At 37.1% G+C, this 15799-nt stretch overlaps 1 protein-coding gene across 9 annotated transcripts in view; it reads right to left on the reverse strand.

Moving 5' to 3' along the window:
- ASAP1 (ArfGAP with SH3 domain, ankyrin repeat and PH domain 1) overlaps window positions 1-15799 on the reverse strand; it is a 153089-nt gene that overhangs the window by 52285 nt on the left and 85005 nt on the right. For all 9 annotated transcript variants that reach the window (XM_015856318.2, XM_015856317.2, XM_015856316.2 and 6 more), the window contains 2 exons: window positions 10251-10323; window positions 2453-2598 (listed from right to left, as the gene is read on the reverse strand). In XM_015856318.2, coding sequence (XP_015711804.1) covers window positions 2453-2598; window positions 10251-10323 — 219 coding nt within the window. The remainder of the gene's footprint in view (window positions 1-2452; window positions 2599-10250; window positions 10324-15799) is intronic.

The following is a 15799-nucleotide window of genomic DNA, read 5'->3' on the forward strand; positions in this document are numbered from 1 at the left end:
GCATTACCATTACCCTCTAAGTATATAGGACAATATAAAAATTTAATTTTAAAAGTAGCATACAAGGAAAGTTCTGAAAACACATCAGGGTAACCTTCAGTCTCTTCTAACCCCATAGTTAAATGCTGCATAATTACTGAGATTTTTATGAATAAATGTTTCCTATAGGTTCCTGAATGTGAAGCAAGGACCCACTATGCTACAGTCAGGCAAAGTGCAAGGCACATGTTGACTCACCTATGAGAAGAAGTTGCAATGAGTAACAGCCCTGTTACTGTTCCTAACTACTAGAGAAATCTGTTCTCCTCACCTGGTGTGGAAGCTTGGCACCTATTTCAACTCTTAGTAGGTTAAATTTCACCCCATTAATCCCCTGCCAAGTTGATTACATATCTATAAGGAATGTTCATTTTTTTCCTGTGCCAAAGAGGGTAGAAAAAACTGCCACTATGTTCCTATTTGAACATATGCAGGCGTGTCTATAAACACTAAAAAAATCAGGATAACAGGAAGGAGATGTCTATTAACATTGCAGTAGTATAGCACCCACAAGAAAAGTGTTCATCTCCTATTCCACCACTCCATTCACTTCTTCAAAAGATACTCTTCAGCTCCTTGCTAATTCTACAGCTTCCCCATGAGGGGAGCAGATGCTCTTTGGTGACAGCAACAGGACCAGAGAGAATGGCACGGAGTCACATCACGGAAGATCAGGTTGGGTGTTATAAGAGGTTATGCACCAGAGAGCACTCCCCAGGCAGTGGTTACAGCCCCAAGCTGCCACAGCTCAAGGACTGTTAGTTTGGACAGCTCAGATATAGGGTTTGAATCTTGAGTGGTGCTGTGTGGAGCCAGGAATTGGACCTGATGATCCTCGTGTGTCCCTTCCAACTCCAAACAGATCATGTTTCAACGATCTTAGAAGGAAGATAAACAGATCACTGTACTTCAGTGGCTCTGATACAGCTTGGTTTTGGACAACAGCCCACTGAAGTGTAGTGGAACTTTCAGCTGTTTTCTTTCACTGGACCTTAACTTCAATTCCAATATGTTACAGGTGATGAAGACGAGACTCAAAGCAGAAATAAGCACAAGCATTTGTGGTGGGAGCCCTCAGGCATCTGAAGCAGAAGCAGTCATGAAATGTTGCATGGACTGGGGTGGGACTGGCTTTCATGTAACTCCACTTTACAGCAGCTGAAGGTCTCTCATCCAAGAAATAACGGAAGAATAGAAAATAACATGGGATTTCATTTGTGAAGATATAGAATTCTGAAGAAATAAACTAGATTAAAACACGCACAATGAACTATCTGCCTGTTCGTCACAATGACATCAGTTTATTTGTTTTAGTTATTTGGATAGTTTTATTCATAGCAGTTCTTGGGGTGCTATGCATCAGATCTGTGATAAAACATGCTGTTGATTATATAGCAGTGGTTTAGTATTTCTGAGAAGTTCTTCTGTAGTAGTACATACAGCCATGACAGCTGATCCTCACAGACCGAAGAGTTATTCATAGAAATCATAGAATCATTTCAGTTGGAAGGGACCTTTAACAATCTATTTTCAACTGACATAAGCAGGGACATCTTACACTAGTTTAAGTTGCTGAAAACCCTGTGCAAACTGACAGGAACACTTTCAGTGATGCCAAAAAAGATCCCAGAAGTTTTACAGCTAAAAAAAAGGCTGTAATATTGCTTATACCTTAGATACCAATAAGCCTGGAGAGAAACCAAGCTAAGAAAAATATAAAACTGATTCTTCCCCTTTCTGAATGTAATGGCATTTAAACCCACGAAGCGCATATTTATAAGAAATGTAGCTTCATTAGTTTCATTGTTCAAAGATCTCCTTACTGCTCTCATCTCAAGTAAAAGGCTTGAGATTAACTTCAGATAAGAAAAAAAACCTTCTTTTTTATGAAAAAAAAAAAAAAAGAAAAGAAAAGAAAAAAAGAAAAATTTTAAAAAGGAAAAGATTTAAAACATCTTCATAGGCCTACTAGGTAAGCAATAGATATCCTGCAAATCACAGGGAAACTGGATTACTAACATCATGTAAGCATTATCCCCAGATCATTCAGTTTTCTCTAATAAGTGAAAGCTGCTCCTTTTGAAGTATGAGAGAACAACTGTAACTAATTGCATTGAATTCTTAACTTGGAATTAAGTTCTGTGGAACACCTTCAATTGCTTCAGAATTAGACCTCAGTTGCCATCTCAACATTTTCACCTTTGTCCTCTAAACCACCAATTAAAAGGAAACATAGCAAACTTGGAATGGCACCCTTTTTACAGTCTCTGAGATGGCATTACGTCAGTTCCTGAAAACACATTAAGCATCCCTAAAATTATCATCAGTCATAATTAATGTGAAATGCAACGTGTAAGAAGGTTTTGTGATTTATTTGGGAAAAATTCAACTGAGAAAAAGTGAAACTCCTCACCAGGTTCTTCAGCAGCGTTGATAACTCTTTAGTAAGTGTGGAAAACTTTACGAAAGCTGTGCCAAGATCTGGATTATCACGACTTAAAAAATTACTTCCAAATTTGTCCAGCACTTGTGCATAGTTTTCTTCATTTTGAACATGATCTGCGAAGGAAAAAAAAAAAAAAAAAGATAAGAGTCAGGAAGCTTCTTTCTTGCAGTCTATTACTTGAGATTACTGAGATATACTGTGATATATTAACAAAACAGACAGGATTACTTACAGAAAAGACACACTGTAATGCATTTACTAAAAGCTAATTAAAATAATTTTAATATTAAAAATTATTCAACAAATAGACAAACAGATCAGCCACTTAAATTGCTTGGGAGTAATTGTACTAAAAAGCTCTGTAAACATTAATGAAGTAGTAAGATCATTGAAAGATGAAACAGCATTTTGTGCTGTGTAAGTAACACAGGAATTTATACTTGTGCCTACTTTGATGTAAGCATTATTGCTTGTAATAGGGGTACTTCAACAGAACAAGAAGGTAATGGCATCAGACACACCTAAGCAAAACTGATGTGAATCAGACTGCAAATTTTCTAGAAGAAATTTTTCATTCAGGAAAATATTTCCTTTTCACCTGTTTGTAAAACTGAGTTATCCCCATAGAACAGAATGTCTGCTAGCATACAGCCAAACACCCATTTTAATATGCAGCCAATTGGACAGTGAGAGATGTCAGAACCAAGAAGATGAAATTAAAGCCAATATAAACAAGCAAAATTCTTAACTCAAGGACAAAGAAAACTGAATTACAGATCACTGGTGCTGGAAATACTTTTGCTGCATCTTTTACCTTCCTTTTTGGCATCTTTTCATATTTATTTATTTATTTTCTTGCTTGCATTTCTGTGTCCTTATACTGACAATCTACCACTTCAGCTATTTGAGACTCATTTTATCACACCTCTATGGAATATTTTGGTATTAGTTAGATAAACATTTAACTTCAATAGGATTCCCAGTCTACATTTTGTTCCGTAAGCCACAAATACAAACACAGAGAGCCATTCCAACAACTGTGCATTCTTTGCAGTGAAAGAAAATACATATATTTATAAGAACTATACATAAACTATGTGAAAACAATTAAGAATGTTTTATATAGAAATCAGTTCCCAGCAGGTACTGTGTTTTTCCCCAGAAGTCCTGCAAAACTGTATTTTTTTCAAGCTGCTGCATTGCCAGAAGGCATTTGTTTTTACTTTTGATTCAAACTGAAAAGAAGAAAAACAAAATTAAGAGTCTAAGCTTCAAATCAGGCTTGCAGATAATGTTCCACAATACATGGATCTACATGAACGTTAACTAAGATCTGATTAAGAGTTAAGGAACACTTCAGAGGTATAACAGATACCCAAAATAGACCACTGAGGGACTACCAGAAACAGAAAAATGAATCTCCTACTGGAAGAATAAACAACAAACAGCACCACCACCAAACAACAGAACTGCCAAGTTCACCCTCCCCACAGGTGACAAAGTAACATTCTAACACCAGACATTTACACTGAGGTTTTCAAAAGGCCAAATATTTAATCACATATCAAGATGGAATTGTAGCTTGAACAGTATGTTTTTTATAAGAATACAACTGTTTCAAAAGCATATGGTTGCAATCAAATAGCTTAGCATTAAAACCAAGGAAGCTGCAAAACACACACTTTGTTTCGATGCAAAAGCTGCTGTATAAATGTATACAGAAGACTTGAGCTAAGAAGGAGCTTTGGCTTACATAGTTCTGAGCTCATAAAGCTGAAATGTTCCCCATTGTTCTCAGGGAAGGGCAAGGATAACAGAACAAAGAAAGAAACCTGTTAAATCATGAAGCCCCTGTTCTGGTCACAGTGCAGCACTGCTAACTCCAGTATATTTCCCAGCAGCTGTATTTTAAGCACTACATTGTTTCCTAAAGCACAGACATCCAAGAATAATTACTGAAAGAGAACAAAGAACAAGCTCAAGACCATTTTCTTTATCAGTAGAAAGGGAAAAGTTATTCCCAGTCAGAAAAAAAGGAAGTAGACCGTTGTTCTGGAGGAATCCATAGGACCCTGAGCAACCTGATTAAGCTGTCCATGTTCATTGCAGGGAAGGTGGACTAGACGACCCCTAAAGGTCCTTTACAACTCTATGGTTTCTATGATTAAGTTCTATGGAATCCCATATCACAAATCGCTAAACCTTCGCATGAAACTTGTGACAGATGTATCCCTTCTGCTTCATAATCAGCAAACTCATATAAAAAACATTCAAGCAGCACGTAACAATGAAATATTTTCAATTTTTACATAAGTATCAACATAAGCCTTGTAAAAGGAGCAGAAATATTTTCAAGTTATGAAGAGGCACTGCAGCTCAGTACGTGACCTTAAAGATGCAGATGGAAAATGAAATCTTCATTGAGACTTAATCTAAAATGGAACATAGGAAAATCCAGAGTGCTTTCAGCAACAAGTATGTCTTGAGCTCCCCATAGGTGCCTCACACAAATGCAGAAGCGAGTTCCCAGTGTACTACCAGAATTTCCTTTGGATAAAGAAAACTGTAATGTGCACAACATCATGCTCACTTCCTTAGATATAAGTACTATAGGAAGGACATTTATAACCCTGGAAAGACACTAACTCTGACAGCAGCACACACTAATGATATTTTCCTTCTAAAACTGGTTCACATCTTCTCATCATCATGAAGAAAGCTCAGCACGGTAGTGGAGATACATCAGCTTCCCCTACATCCTCCTTCTTCAGCATCTCCCACAGAGGTAGCAAGAAAACAGGTATCAGGCTCTGCTCCAACCACAACAGGACAGGGGCTCCATGACTGTCCCACCCCCACAATGGGACCTGACAATTAAAGCCTTGACTTTCCCTTATCTTAAACAGTTTTGTTCTGACCTGTAAACCTCCAAATACTGAAAAACAGAAAAAGGAGTTAAATAACTTACAGAAGGAAAACACACAAACTCAGCAAGTCCTTGCCAACATTGACTTACTGACAACTATGTCTGATTGAGTCTGAAAAAGAAGAATCAGAGTTCACAATCTTGGTTAACTTGACTCTGTTCTTAAGCTGTACTGATAGAAGTGATTTGCTCTCTCAGCAGCCAAGGGGGGGGAAAAAAGGAAAAAAGAAGGTCGGAGAGCCAAACCGCATTTATGAATGGAAAAATATACACATGAAAAAGACACAAAAGAATAAGAAACCTGGCAAGGTTAAAGAGAATGGCAAAAGACAACATTTGAAATAAAGAATGCTTTTTCATTCCATCCCTCAAAAAGGCTGAAAAGAAAGAAATGGAAAAGAAAATCTTGGACCATCACATTCTTTTCTTTGCTTCTCGAATGACCTCGTTGGAGACAAAAGTAATAAATGTCTCTTTCACAGTCCTTGAGAACAATGTGCATCTGAGTGAGTCATGGGTTCCCTAGATCTGACATTGTGGGAGAACACAAACTAAATCAGAAAAGTAAATGACCTTCACATCTGTGTTCATCGCTAACACGTTTAAAGAAGATCTCATGTAAGGAATTTCTTTCAACAGTGCTTCAGAACATGTAAAGATGCTAAGAGCCAAATTCATAAAAGCTGGAAAAAAAAAAAAAAAACAAAACTGAAAAAAAAAAGAAAAAGAAAAAAAAGAGCAACAAGTAACAGAAAAGCAAACTACAAATTGTCAAGTCTCATTTATGACAGCCTCAATACAATACAGAAAACAAGACACTGTTTTTAACGAGCTCCAGAGAGAGACTGAGAATTCAAGTATGCATCACCAGAGCAGCAGTGCTGACATATTCCTCCTCAGGCAGATTTGTAGGAACTACAGTGCAGAAGAGAATTGGTGGATAACATGGATAAATACAAAATGCGAACCAGGAAACAGGTTTCACGTCAGGGAGTTCTACTTCAGAAACTATTTTTCTTCTACAAAATCAACAGGCGGGGAACAAAAAACTGGAAATAAAACTGTGCTGAATCTGAAAAAGTGCATCCTTCACCAAAACCTCAACAGGAACAAAGCAAACTGGGTAGCAGGTATGAGCTTCACATTCAAGACCAACCACTTAGATTGATGAGGTAGGGGGAAAGGAAGCAATGCAGTTCCTTTTCTTAAAAGGAGTTTGCCAATGAAGCACTTCATGATAAGGCTGACATTGCTTAACAGCATTTAATGAGTGAGGAAATAAGCTTCACAGTGAAACTCTGCTGTTCTTTCAACATACAGCACTGCTAAGCTTATTCAGGGCAGCAGAAACAAAAGCAGACTCCAAATGAGAGATATCTACAACAAAAATACCCATATTGGAGTTTGGGGTATACCCTTTACTTAGGCCTAGTAGAGAAAGATTTACATCTCATCAGTTCAGTTCATCCTAACATGAATGCTCAGTAAATCAGATGAGGTGAGTCATAGAACTCTACACTTTGATGTGTTGAACAACAGGTGAAGCTGTGCGAGGCAACACAGAACACAAGTATGTTATACAGAAAATTAAGCCCTGGTGTTATATCACCTCAACAGTCAGTAACCAAGCAAAACAAAGGTGAACATTAGAAATGATAAGAAAGAGGATGTAACGGAGCAGCATAAAACATCACAGCATGCTCACACCCTGAATACATAGTGTGTAGTTTGTTTGTGCCTCTGTAGTCCCTCTGTAAAAAGGAAAGGCCATTTTGGAAAAAGACAATGAGGATGACTGAATGCATGTGACAGTTTCTGTAATAACAAACTAAAAACAGACTAGGGCTGTTGAGCTCAGACATGAGATACTGTGGCTGAACATGCAGAGTCCCCAGGCTGACACCAAGAGCCAAATGAGACATGCACAGGACTGGGTCACTTCTCAGAGGACTTGAGATCTGAAAAGGATGCATGAGACAACACTGAAAAGGAGCAAGGGTGCATTTAACTAGATTGATATCGGACTTTGCATGTTAAACATTTACATTAATGTATTTTCCTGAGGAAAAAATAATCTGAAAAGTTTAAGTATTGTACACCACAATGTCATTCTTGGCTTTGGCAACTCTAGACCTTCATATAACCGCAAGATGAATAAAATAATAAAAATTATTCCATCATTGCACTGTTCTTTCCCTTCAAATCTCTTCTATTTATAGTTGTAGCAGACCAGGTGCACTGCTGGTCCCATTCCAGTACTTCTGGTCATGCCTGGATTTCATGACTTTAAATAATGAAGAAACATAATCAATTCTTTTTTTTTTCTTTTTCTTTTTTTAATCTGAAAGTTACATCAGTGGAGTAATAAAACAAATATTACAAATCTAAAGCAAAACCAATTATGCAACCTAATGCGGTTAGAATTCAGCATTCAAAATACTACGGTAAAGTTAGTCAAAACAGATTCTCCATTAAATTCAGGCACCAGTCATGTAAGACAAGATCTTGTTTAGAGATTGAATGTATCATAACAGAAATAAAGAGCAAGCTATATAAGAAAGAGGTGGTATGAAAAATATATCCATTTGGGTGTCTGGGTTTCCCTAAAAAAATTATTTTCCATACCAGTAATTTCTTTTAGGAAAAAATAGGATGGGACTTTTCTACGGGATTTCCACATTTCTGTGCTTGTAGGCTTTCATTTCCACTGCAATAGCTCCAAATCTAAATCAGACGGATGCAGGAAGATGACAGTTAAATCTTCTCAGTAAGAGAAGAGAATTCACAGAATCACAGGGGTTGGAAGGGACCTCTAGAGATCGAGTCCAACCCCCCTGCCAAAGCGGATTCCTTACACCACGTCACACAGGCAGGTGACCAGGCGCGTCTTGAATATCTCCAGAGAAGGAGATATTCCTTCCTTGAGGTTCATAATATAGCACAAAGTAAATATACAAGAGGACTGGCGTGTAAGGTTTTCTGAAGAGCTGTGTATGAGATTAAATGATCAGCACTAAATGTTACTTCAGAGGAAAAAAAAATTATATATATATATATATATATATATATATATATATATTTTAAAATTTTCTCCTTGACTTTCAGTAGAATATGAATCATTTTACTGATCTCAAGAGAGAAAAATTAGTATTATTTCTTAACAAGCATTTACTACTCTGGCTCGTGCTCCCAAAGGAGATTAGGAAGCAGGGTAGCAATGAAAAGTATTCCTACTCTACAAGTAGAAACATGGTTTCACCTTCTAGCAAATCAAGTTTATTAAACAAAATTCCAGATTCCTTCCTTCAAAATTTGGAGGCTTTCATTTTTGTTCCTACTAACCCTAGGATATCGATTACTGCATTCATTGCACACCTCCTCAAAGAACAGTGTGGGCTATTACAAAATCTTTCTGAAGAGGGAGCTAGAGTATAAGGAATGGAGCCTTCTTTCCCCAGAAGAATTAGTACCTATCTCTTTTGAAACCACACTTGTTAAAAAACGGCTGCTTAAGTATCTGTGGTCCCTTTTAAGTATCGCGACAGCCAAACTAAAGCTATTGACCAACATCCTATGACTTCTATACAATTTGGCAAGTTCATAACACAGAATGAATGACTTATAAGCATTTAAAATAAAGTTTTATAACAAAATTCAGATCAAATGAGATAGTGATTCTATAGATTTCACTTACTTCAAAGCATTAAAAAGAAAAAAACAAAAAAACAAAAAACCACCCTTGTGTTCTATGATCTTTAAGCAGCTTTGAAATTCAGTAAGTAGACACTATCAAATAGAAAGAGCTGCCTATGACCTCTGAGTACTTCTGAAAGGATAAAAGTAAATATGTGTTTTAAACAAATACTATTCTTACTTCATATCCTGCTGTGCTGGGGAAAAAAATCATTAACTGAAGTTATGGGTGAGTGTGGGGCAACAATGTTAGCGACTGGCAGACAAATTAAGAATTTACAACCCACTATAAATCCCTCACATCCCTAAGCTGGAGGGCAACAAACACTATACCAAAGCAACACAAACAGTCTTGTTTTTAAACTAAGGCCTCTAAGAAGTGGCTTTGCATAAGGAAATCCTTGCTAAACTGATTATTTCTGCTGGGGAACAGGAATTTTCTAAAACCCGGTATTTACAGCTGTGTAACTGGTTATCTGAAGCTCCACAGCTCTGTTGGCATACTTTCGGCATTTTTTATTTTTAGACAAAAAAGGAACAGAGATAAAAGCCTCATATACTTTAAAAAACTATCTGTATTTCTGTTTACTTTTGATCGTCACTTGTTAGTGAACTCAAAATAATCACTAGTTCATCCTTCAGCTGCTTATCTTCCCATCAAAGTTGTTACTATAGCCTCAAAACATCAGAGTCTGCAAATGAGTAAAACAAACATCCACTATTTTAACTACCAATAGAGATAGGAAGCTTTTATTATATGTATTACTAGAAGAGAGTAAGCATAGACTTTGTTTTTACTAACAGGTTTTAGCAAGCTATTCTCCTGATTTCACCTGGAAGTGTACTCCATAAACTCAGTCTAGGATAGCGCCTTACGACACTGCTCTAGATCTGCTCTAGTCCAATGAAGCTGCTTGAAATTTCATGGCAGAAGGAGAATTCTTCTAGAAGCCCTTAGGAAAGGCTATGCAGGTGAAAGAACCAAAGAACACAGAAATTTGATGTAAAATCAGTAATGAAAAGAAGTGTTTACACGTTTAACCACAACAGCAGTAAACAGATAAGCATCTCTTATGCTGCGAGATGCTTTTCCAAAAGCAATATCAAACGTTACATAATCATGTAAAACTGGAAACAATGCCTTACCTTGCCCCGAATTATATATTGCTTTCACAGATTTCTTTACTTTCTGTAGTGCAGTTCTATCTTGATCCAATGCCTAAAACGACAACAAAGAAACTTTAAGTATCTACTTCATCGATCAGAAGAACACCCTACAGCATTTAAGAACACGTAATACGTAGTTTCACAAGTTGGATAAGACTGCTGTTATGATACATTCAGCCTGCAGGAAGGTCTCTGGTCATTCAGCCCTTCAAGTTGAATTAAAGAACTGATCTGAAAATGGTCTGAAGGCAGAACAAAGCAGCACTGACAGCTGAGAAAAAAATATCAGTTTTGTAATGGGACCAAGTGTTTAAGATGCAGTATATTTTACACAATAACCAACCATAATAAATAGAATCTTCCACTATAACCCTATAGATTCTACTATAACTAAGCTGCTGGTTTAATTCTGTGGGTTACTCATGCTAGGCTTCAACCTGGGGACACAAAATATATTCTCATATGAAAGTTTGTAAAATGTAAATGTAACAGGGAAAAACAAAAAGAAAAGCAAATGAAAAGAGGAATGTGGAAGAAACCCTTTAAAAATCGTTCTGCTCACTTATAAATAACTCATGGAAATTACTTTCACAAGTACCACAAGTTCACAACATACATATGGTTCAGCCACCATACTAACTCTTCTTTCTGCAGAAGTAGTTTATTAAATATAAAAGATGAAGAGTACCAAATAAAATACTTCAGATCTGATTTTAAATCAGCTACCAAAAAGGAGTATTTACATGAGTAGTATTCAAATATGCATTGCCGGGACCCCATAGTTTGAAATCCAGAGGATGAAGTCATTAAAAATCAGGGATGAGTTTAGTATTATATTTCTTGGTACTTTCTCCTTTTTAAGCAACTGAGCTTCTCCCTACTTCTCTCGCAATCTGATTCAAGAGATTGAGTTAACACCAGAAAGAACCACTATAACGAAGCAAAAAATAAACACCAAGTAAGGCTTGTAGAATGAAGAACTTTACAGGTACTGGTACTGTGTGCAGCGTTCTGGTTAATTTAATTTCACTTGCAAGTGAGCTTCGGACATTCCACATTCAAAACACATTTTGCAGAGTTGCTGCTATTTCCTATATGTTCTCTGTGTAGAATTCAAACATTTCTGTGGGTTTTTTTTTGTTTTTTTTGTTTTGTTTTTTTTTTTCCATTTAGGTCATTATCAGTTTCATGGAAGCGATGCTAGATCAATAATCTCAATCTTCAGCAAAGTCACAGCATTTACCATGCGTTCAAATCACCGAAGACTAGATAACTTGTGCTCAGAATTTGTCAGGACAGTAGCACAGCTAATCTATTTGCTGGAGCAGACCACAAATCTCACATTGCAGAGATGCTTGGGCAGCCAGTATTACTTGCTGGAGGAAACAGCATAAAGTTTGATGCTCCTGTGGGTCTGCTATCTGAAGACAGACAGACTGATGCACAACTTGTTCCTCCACAGGGTACAGGGGTAAATTTACAACACTGAAAGCTTCTGTGTATGTGCGTTTACAGTATGAACCCACACAGAGACCAATCAAAGCCTCTCAGCTCTATTTGAGAGCAGTTCAGTTTTAACCAAGTGAAGTATTACAATCATAGAATCACAAGGTTGGTAAGGACCTACAAGATCATCTAGTCCAACTGTCCTCCCATCGCCATTGGTACCAAAAGCCACTAAACCATATCTCGTAGCTTCTCACCCAGACACCTCTTGAACACTGCCAAGGATGGTGACTCTACCACCTCCCTGGGCAGCCATTCCAGTGTCTGACCACTCTCTGAGAGGAAAAGTAGTTCCTTACATCTAAAATACAAATATACAGTACACAAAAGTCTGAAACAAACAAACAAAAAAATATATAGCAATTCTGCTCTTTAACATGCAGTTGAAAACCCCCATATCCTTCACCAACAAACGCTTCTGCAGCATCTAAAATCAGAAAGTTCAGAAACAGAACTGACAGAAATGTTTTCTAAAGCTATTTTCATTTGTAGCAGAACAACAGATCCAAACTTTCAGAATGAGAAATATTTGTTTCTTTTGCTTCACAATACATTGCTGGCTTCTGCTTCACTTGCATCTTCACAGAAAGAGTTAAACATTTCAAATTTAATAAAACATTAGGAACTCTGTGTTCCTTTTCAAGTCAGTGCACAGCAGGCGATTCTCCTTAGACTCCATTGCAAAAGCTGTCAAAAGCTTTTGCTTCTGTCTGCGTGCTACACCAGACAGTTGTTACAGTATATTTCCACTGAAGTTTTCCCCATCTGCATCTACCTGAAGAGAATATATGATTCATTTGTTTATTTAGAGTTTGAACACTGGGTGGAATAAGAAATCGCAACCAATACTTGTGAATGGACAATTGTTAAGGTTGCTGAGATTCACAAGTAAAACTTGCCATGATATTCTAATACCAAAGCAGACTGTGCACTCAGAAGAGAACAAAAAGGCAAGTAAGAGATTACTTGCTTCCTAAAGATACAGATCAGGAAAAAAAAACCAAACACAGAACAAATGGACATAAAAAGTCTTGCAAATTGGATTTTGATATTCAATTAAATTTAGCACTAGTATGGAGGGGAGAAGGGGAACATTCATTACTTTGAGAGCCGTCATTGAGCGAAGCCATGTACAGAGATGACATCCACTGCCTGAAGGAGACAGAGACCTAAATCAGAATGACACTGAAGCTCAAGTTTTTAGTTTTATGTTTGCAAATACAACCCTTAAGTGAACTAGTTTGTCACAATCCAAAATTCTCTTACTTAAACAAATCCACAAGCACTTACAATTCTATATCAGAGCAAAGCAGAAAATGCCTTCCGAAGGCAGAATCCAACACTATACCAATCAGACACAAAAAACCTGTTATTTAATAATTCTTCATACTTATGTGTGTATATATTATTTCATATAAAAATATAAATGCAGTCATTTAGTTTCTAAATATATTACATTCCCTTCATATGACTTATGCTAATAACTTATAGCTGCATTCTGCTGCCAAAGCACTTTGCTGCACTCAGTGCTCAATTTTTATTGCATTTGAAATACATTAAACTAGGAAGAAGCAGCCTCAGTTACTCCTTCTCCAATATTATTTTGTTTCATTTTGAAGTCTGTAGAATACTAAATGTTTTTGTTTCCCGTCATAGAAAACACAGAAGATGATGTTCCAGTAGAAGCGACATACAATAATACTATTATAAAACAAGATGTCTGATGAGATACAAGGATTCTCTGACAACAATCTCTAAGTATTCAGATGCACTCTTTCCTATGTTCCCAGAAACCTAAACTGTTCCTCAATACAACCCCCAATCCTGGAAAGTACTTCTTTTCTTATATTTTCTTATCCTCTGATCAATTTTCCTCATTTTTGAGACAAAAAAATAAAATAAAAAAATACTATTCTGAAGGTATCTGAAGCAATGGTTTCTGTATCCTTGGTTGTTTCTTCAACCCAGGTCATCTAGGAAACAACAGTCATCTTTATTCAAAGTAATGTAAACACTCTTCTTTAAAACCGATACACCACATCTTTTTTATTGTGTTTATATAAAAACTAATCAAGGAGAGCTCTCCTCTCCTCATATAAGCAGATCTGTTATGCACAATCCCTGAGATGCATCCTGCCAAGGTTTTATCTTCCTGCACTCCACACAGGCACTGATTTTGACACTCTTCAACCCCCCAGAACCTCGTATCTTCTCAATAAACGGTATTTCATTTTTGGATCAAGTTTTATTACAGTGACTACTGAATTTAAAACTGAAGTTATACTACCACACAGTGTGTCGAGTGCATGGATTTCAACTTTTGACCTACCAACAACTGCCAAATGTGCATTTAGATAGGCCACTAATTGCCTATTTATAAGCTTGCACCTTTAAACTTACCATATATGTATATACACACACGTACAAAAATACACACACTTGTGTGCATGTAGATACAGATCTGTAAGTTCACACACTAAAGAACATTATTAAAAACATTTGATGTATTTATTCCTAACAAACATGAAAACACAGTTTGCCCAAAACAAAAATCGTCCTTTCTTGACTGATGTATAAACTATTATTACAGACACCGATCACAGAAGAGCTCTATGTATACATAAATTCAGCTCTGCTAGAAATCAGCATTGCCCTAAAACCACACATTTGCATAGAGTTCTACAGTCCCATAAAACCCCTAAAGCCTCACGTGCCTTTTTTTCCATGCTTCACAAACCTTCACAGTTGGAAGAGAAAAATAAAACTGATTTGGTTTAAATTTATGATAATAAGAAGATGAGTGGCTCAAGACAGTGACAACCACATGTGTACGTATGCAAGCATTATTCATCGCCTCAATTAGATACCATCCAGAGGAAATGCTTTTTCCATCTAGAACAAACTGTTCATCTGTGCACCACACAAGGTTTAGAATTTCACTCTTTTTAGGAAGTTAACCCCAAAAATGTTTATGCCTGAAGCCCACCCACAAAAATAATAAATCCTGAAACATTTTAAACAACTACAAAACCTTGCTCAAGATGAACCCACGGCAGAAGCCTCAAGGCCATCAGGCCATCATTAGGAAGAACTACTTCTCAGAAAGGGGGGTCAGGCACTAAAATGGACTGCCCAGGAAGGTGGTGGAGTCACCGACCCTGGGGTTATTCAAGGAATGATTGGATGTTGTGTTGAGGGAGATGGTTTAGTGGAAGCTATTAGTAATAGGTGAACAGTTGGACTGGATGATCTTCTAGGTCTTTTCCAATCTTGGTGATTCTATGATTCTATGGCCACCTGAAAATGCACAATTTCTGTATTTATGAAAACAAAACATTGTACGTACTGTAAGAAATTACTTTCGTATCTAGAGTCATCTATGCAATATATAAAATCTTTGACGTTATACATCTAAATGGGAATAATGAGAGCTTGATAGTCACATGAATGTTTCATTAAGATTAAGCTATTTCTCAGAAAATACACAGGAAGATATGCTGGCTTCAAGAAGCCAAAAAAGAAAACAAAAAGAACAGCAAAGCAACCAGTCTTTCACTCAGCAACCAATACATTACTCTAACTCTGGCACTAAAGCAACTGACATTACTGCTGTCTATACTAGGACATATGGCTCCTGCCTGCTCCAGTCCCAACTGTGATATCGATGTAATTATGTCAAAGTAACAGCCACAGCATTCACCAACAGATCAAGCCCTAGCAATTTCCCTTGAGAAACCTAACCAAAAGAGAAGATGGAAGTCAAGTGCTGGTGGTTTCCTGCAACGTACACATCCAGAAAGAGGCAGACCCCAAAACTCTCTATTTTGCACATGGGAAGCAACTCAGCACCTCCTGCCCTCTTCCTTCCCACACCCAGCCTGTGCTCTGCCCCTTCCAACCACAAGCTTGAAGCCTGTTTCCAATTGCTGCTCTCAGCATGCCTAAGTGACAACAATAGGGGAGACATCTAAGCCATCAAATGCCTCTGAGTAATGGATATATATATATATATATTACTGGAT

This window comes from Coturnix japonica, chromosome 2 (assembly GCF_001577835.2).
Source record: "Coturnix japonica isolate 7356 chromosome 2, Coturnix japonica 2.1, whole genome shotgun sequence".
NCBI classification, from domain to species: domain Eukaryota; kingdom Metazoa; phylum Chordata; class Aves; order Galliformes; family Phasianidae; genus Coturnix; species Coturnix japonica.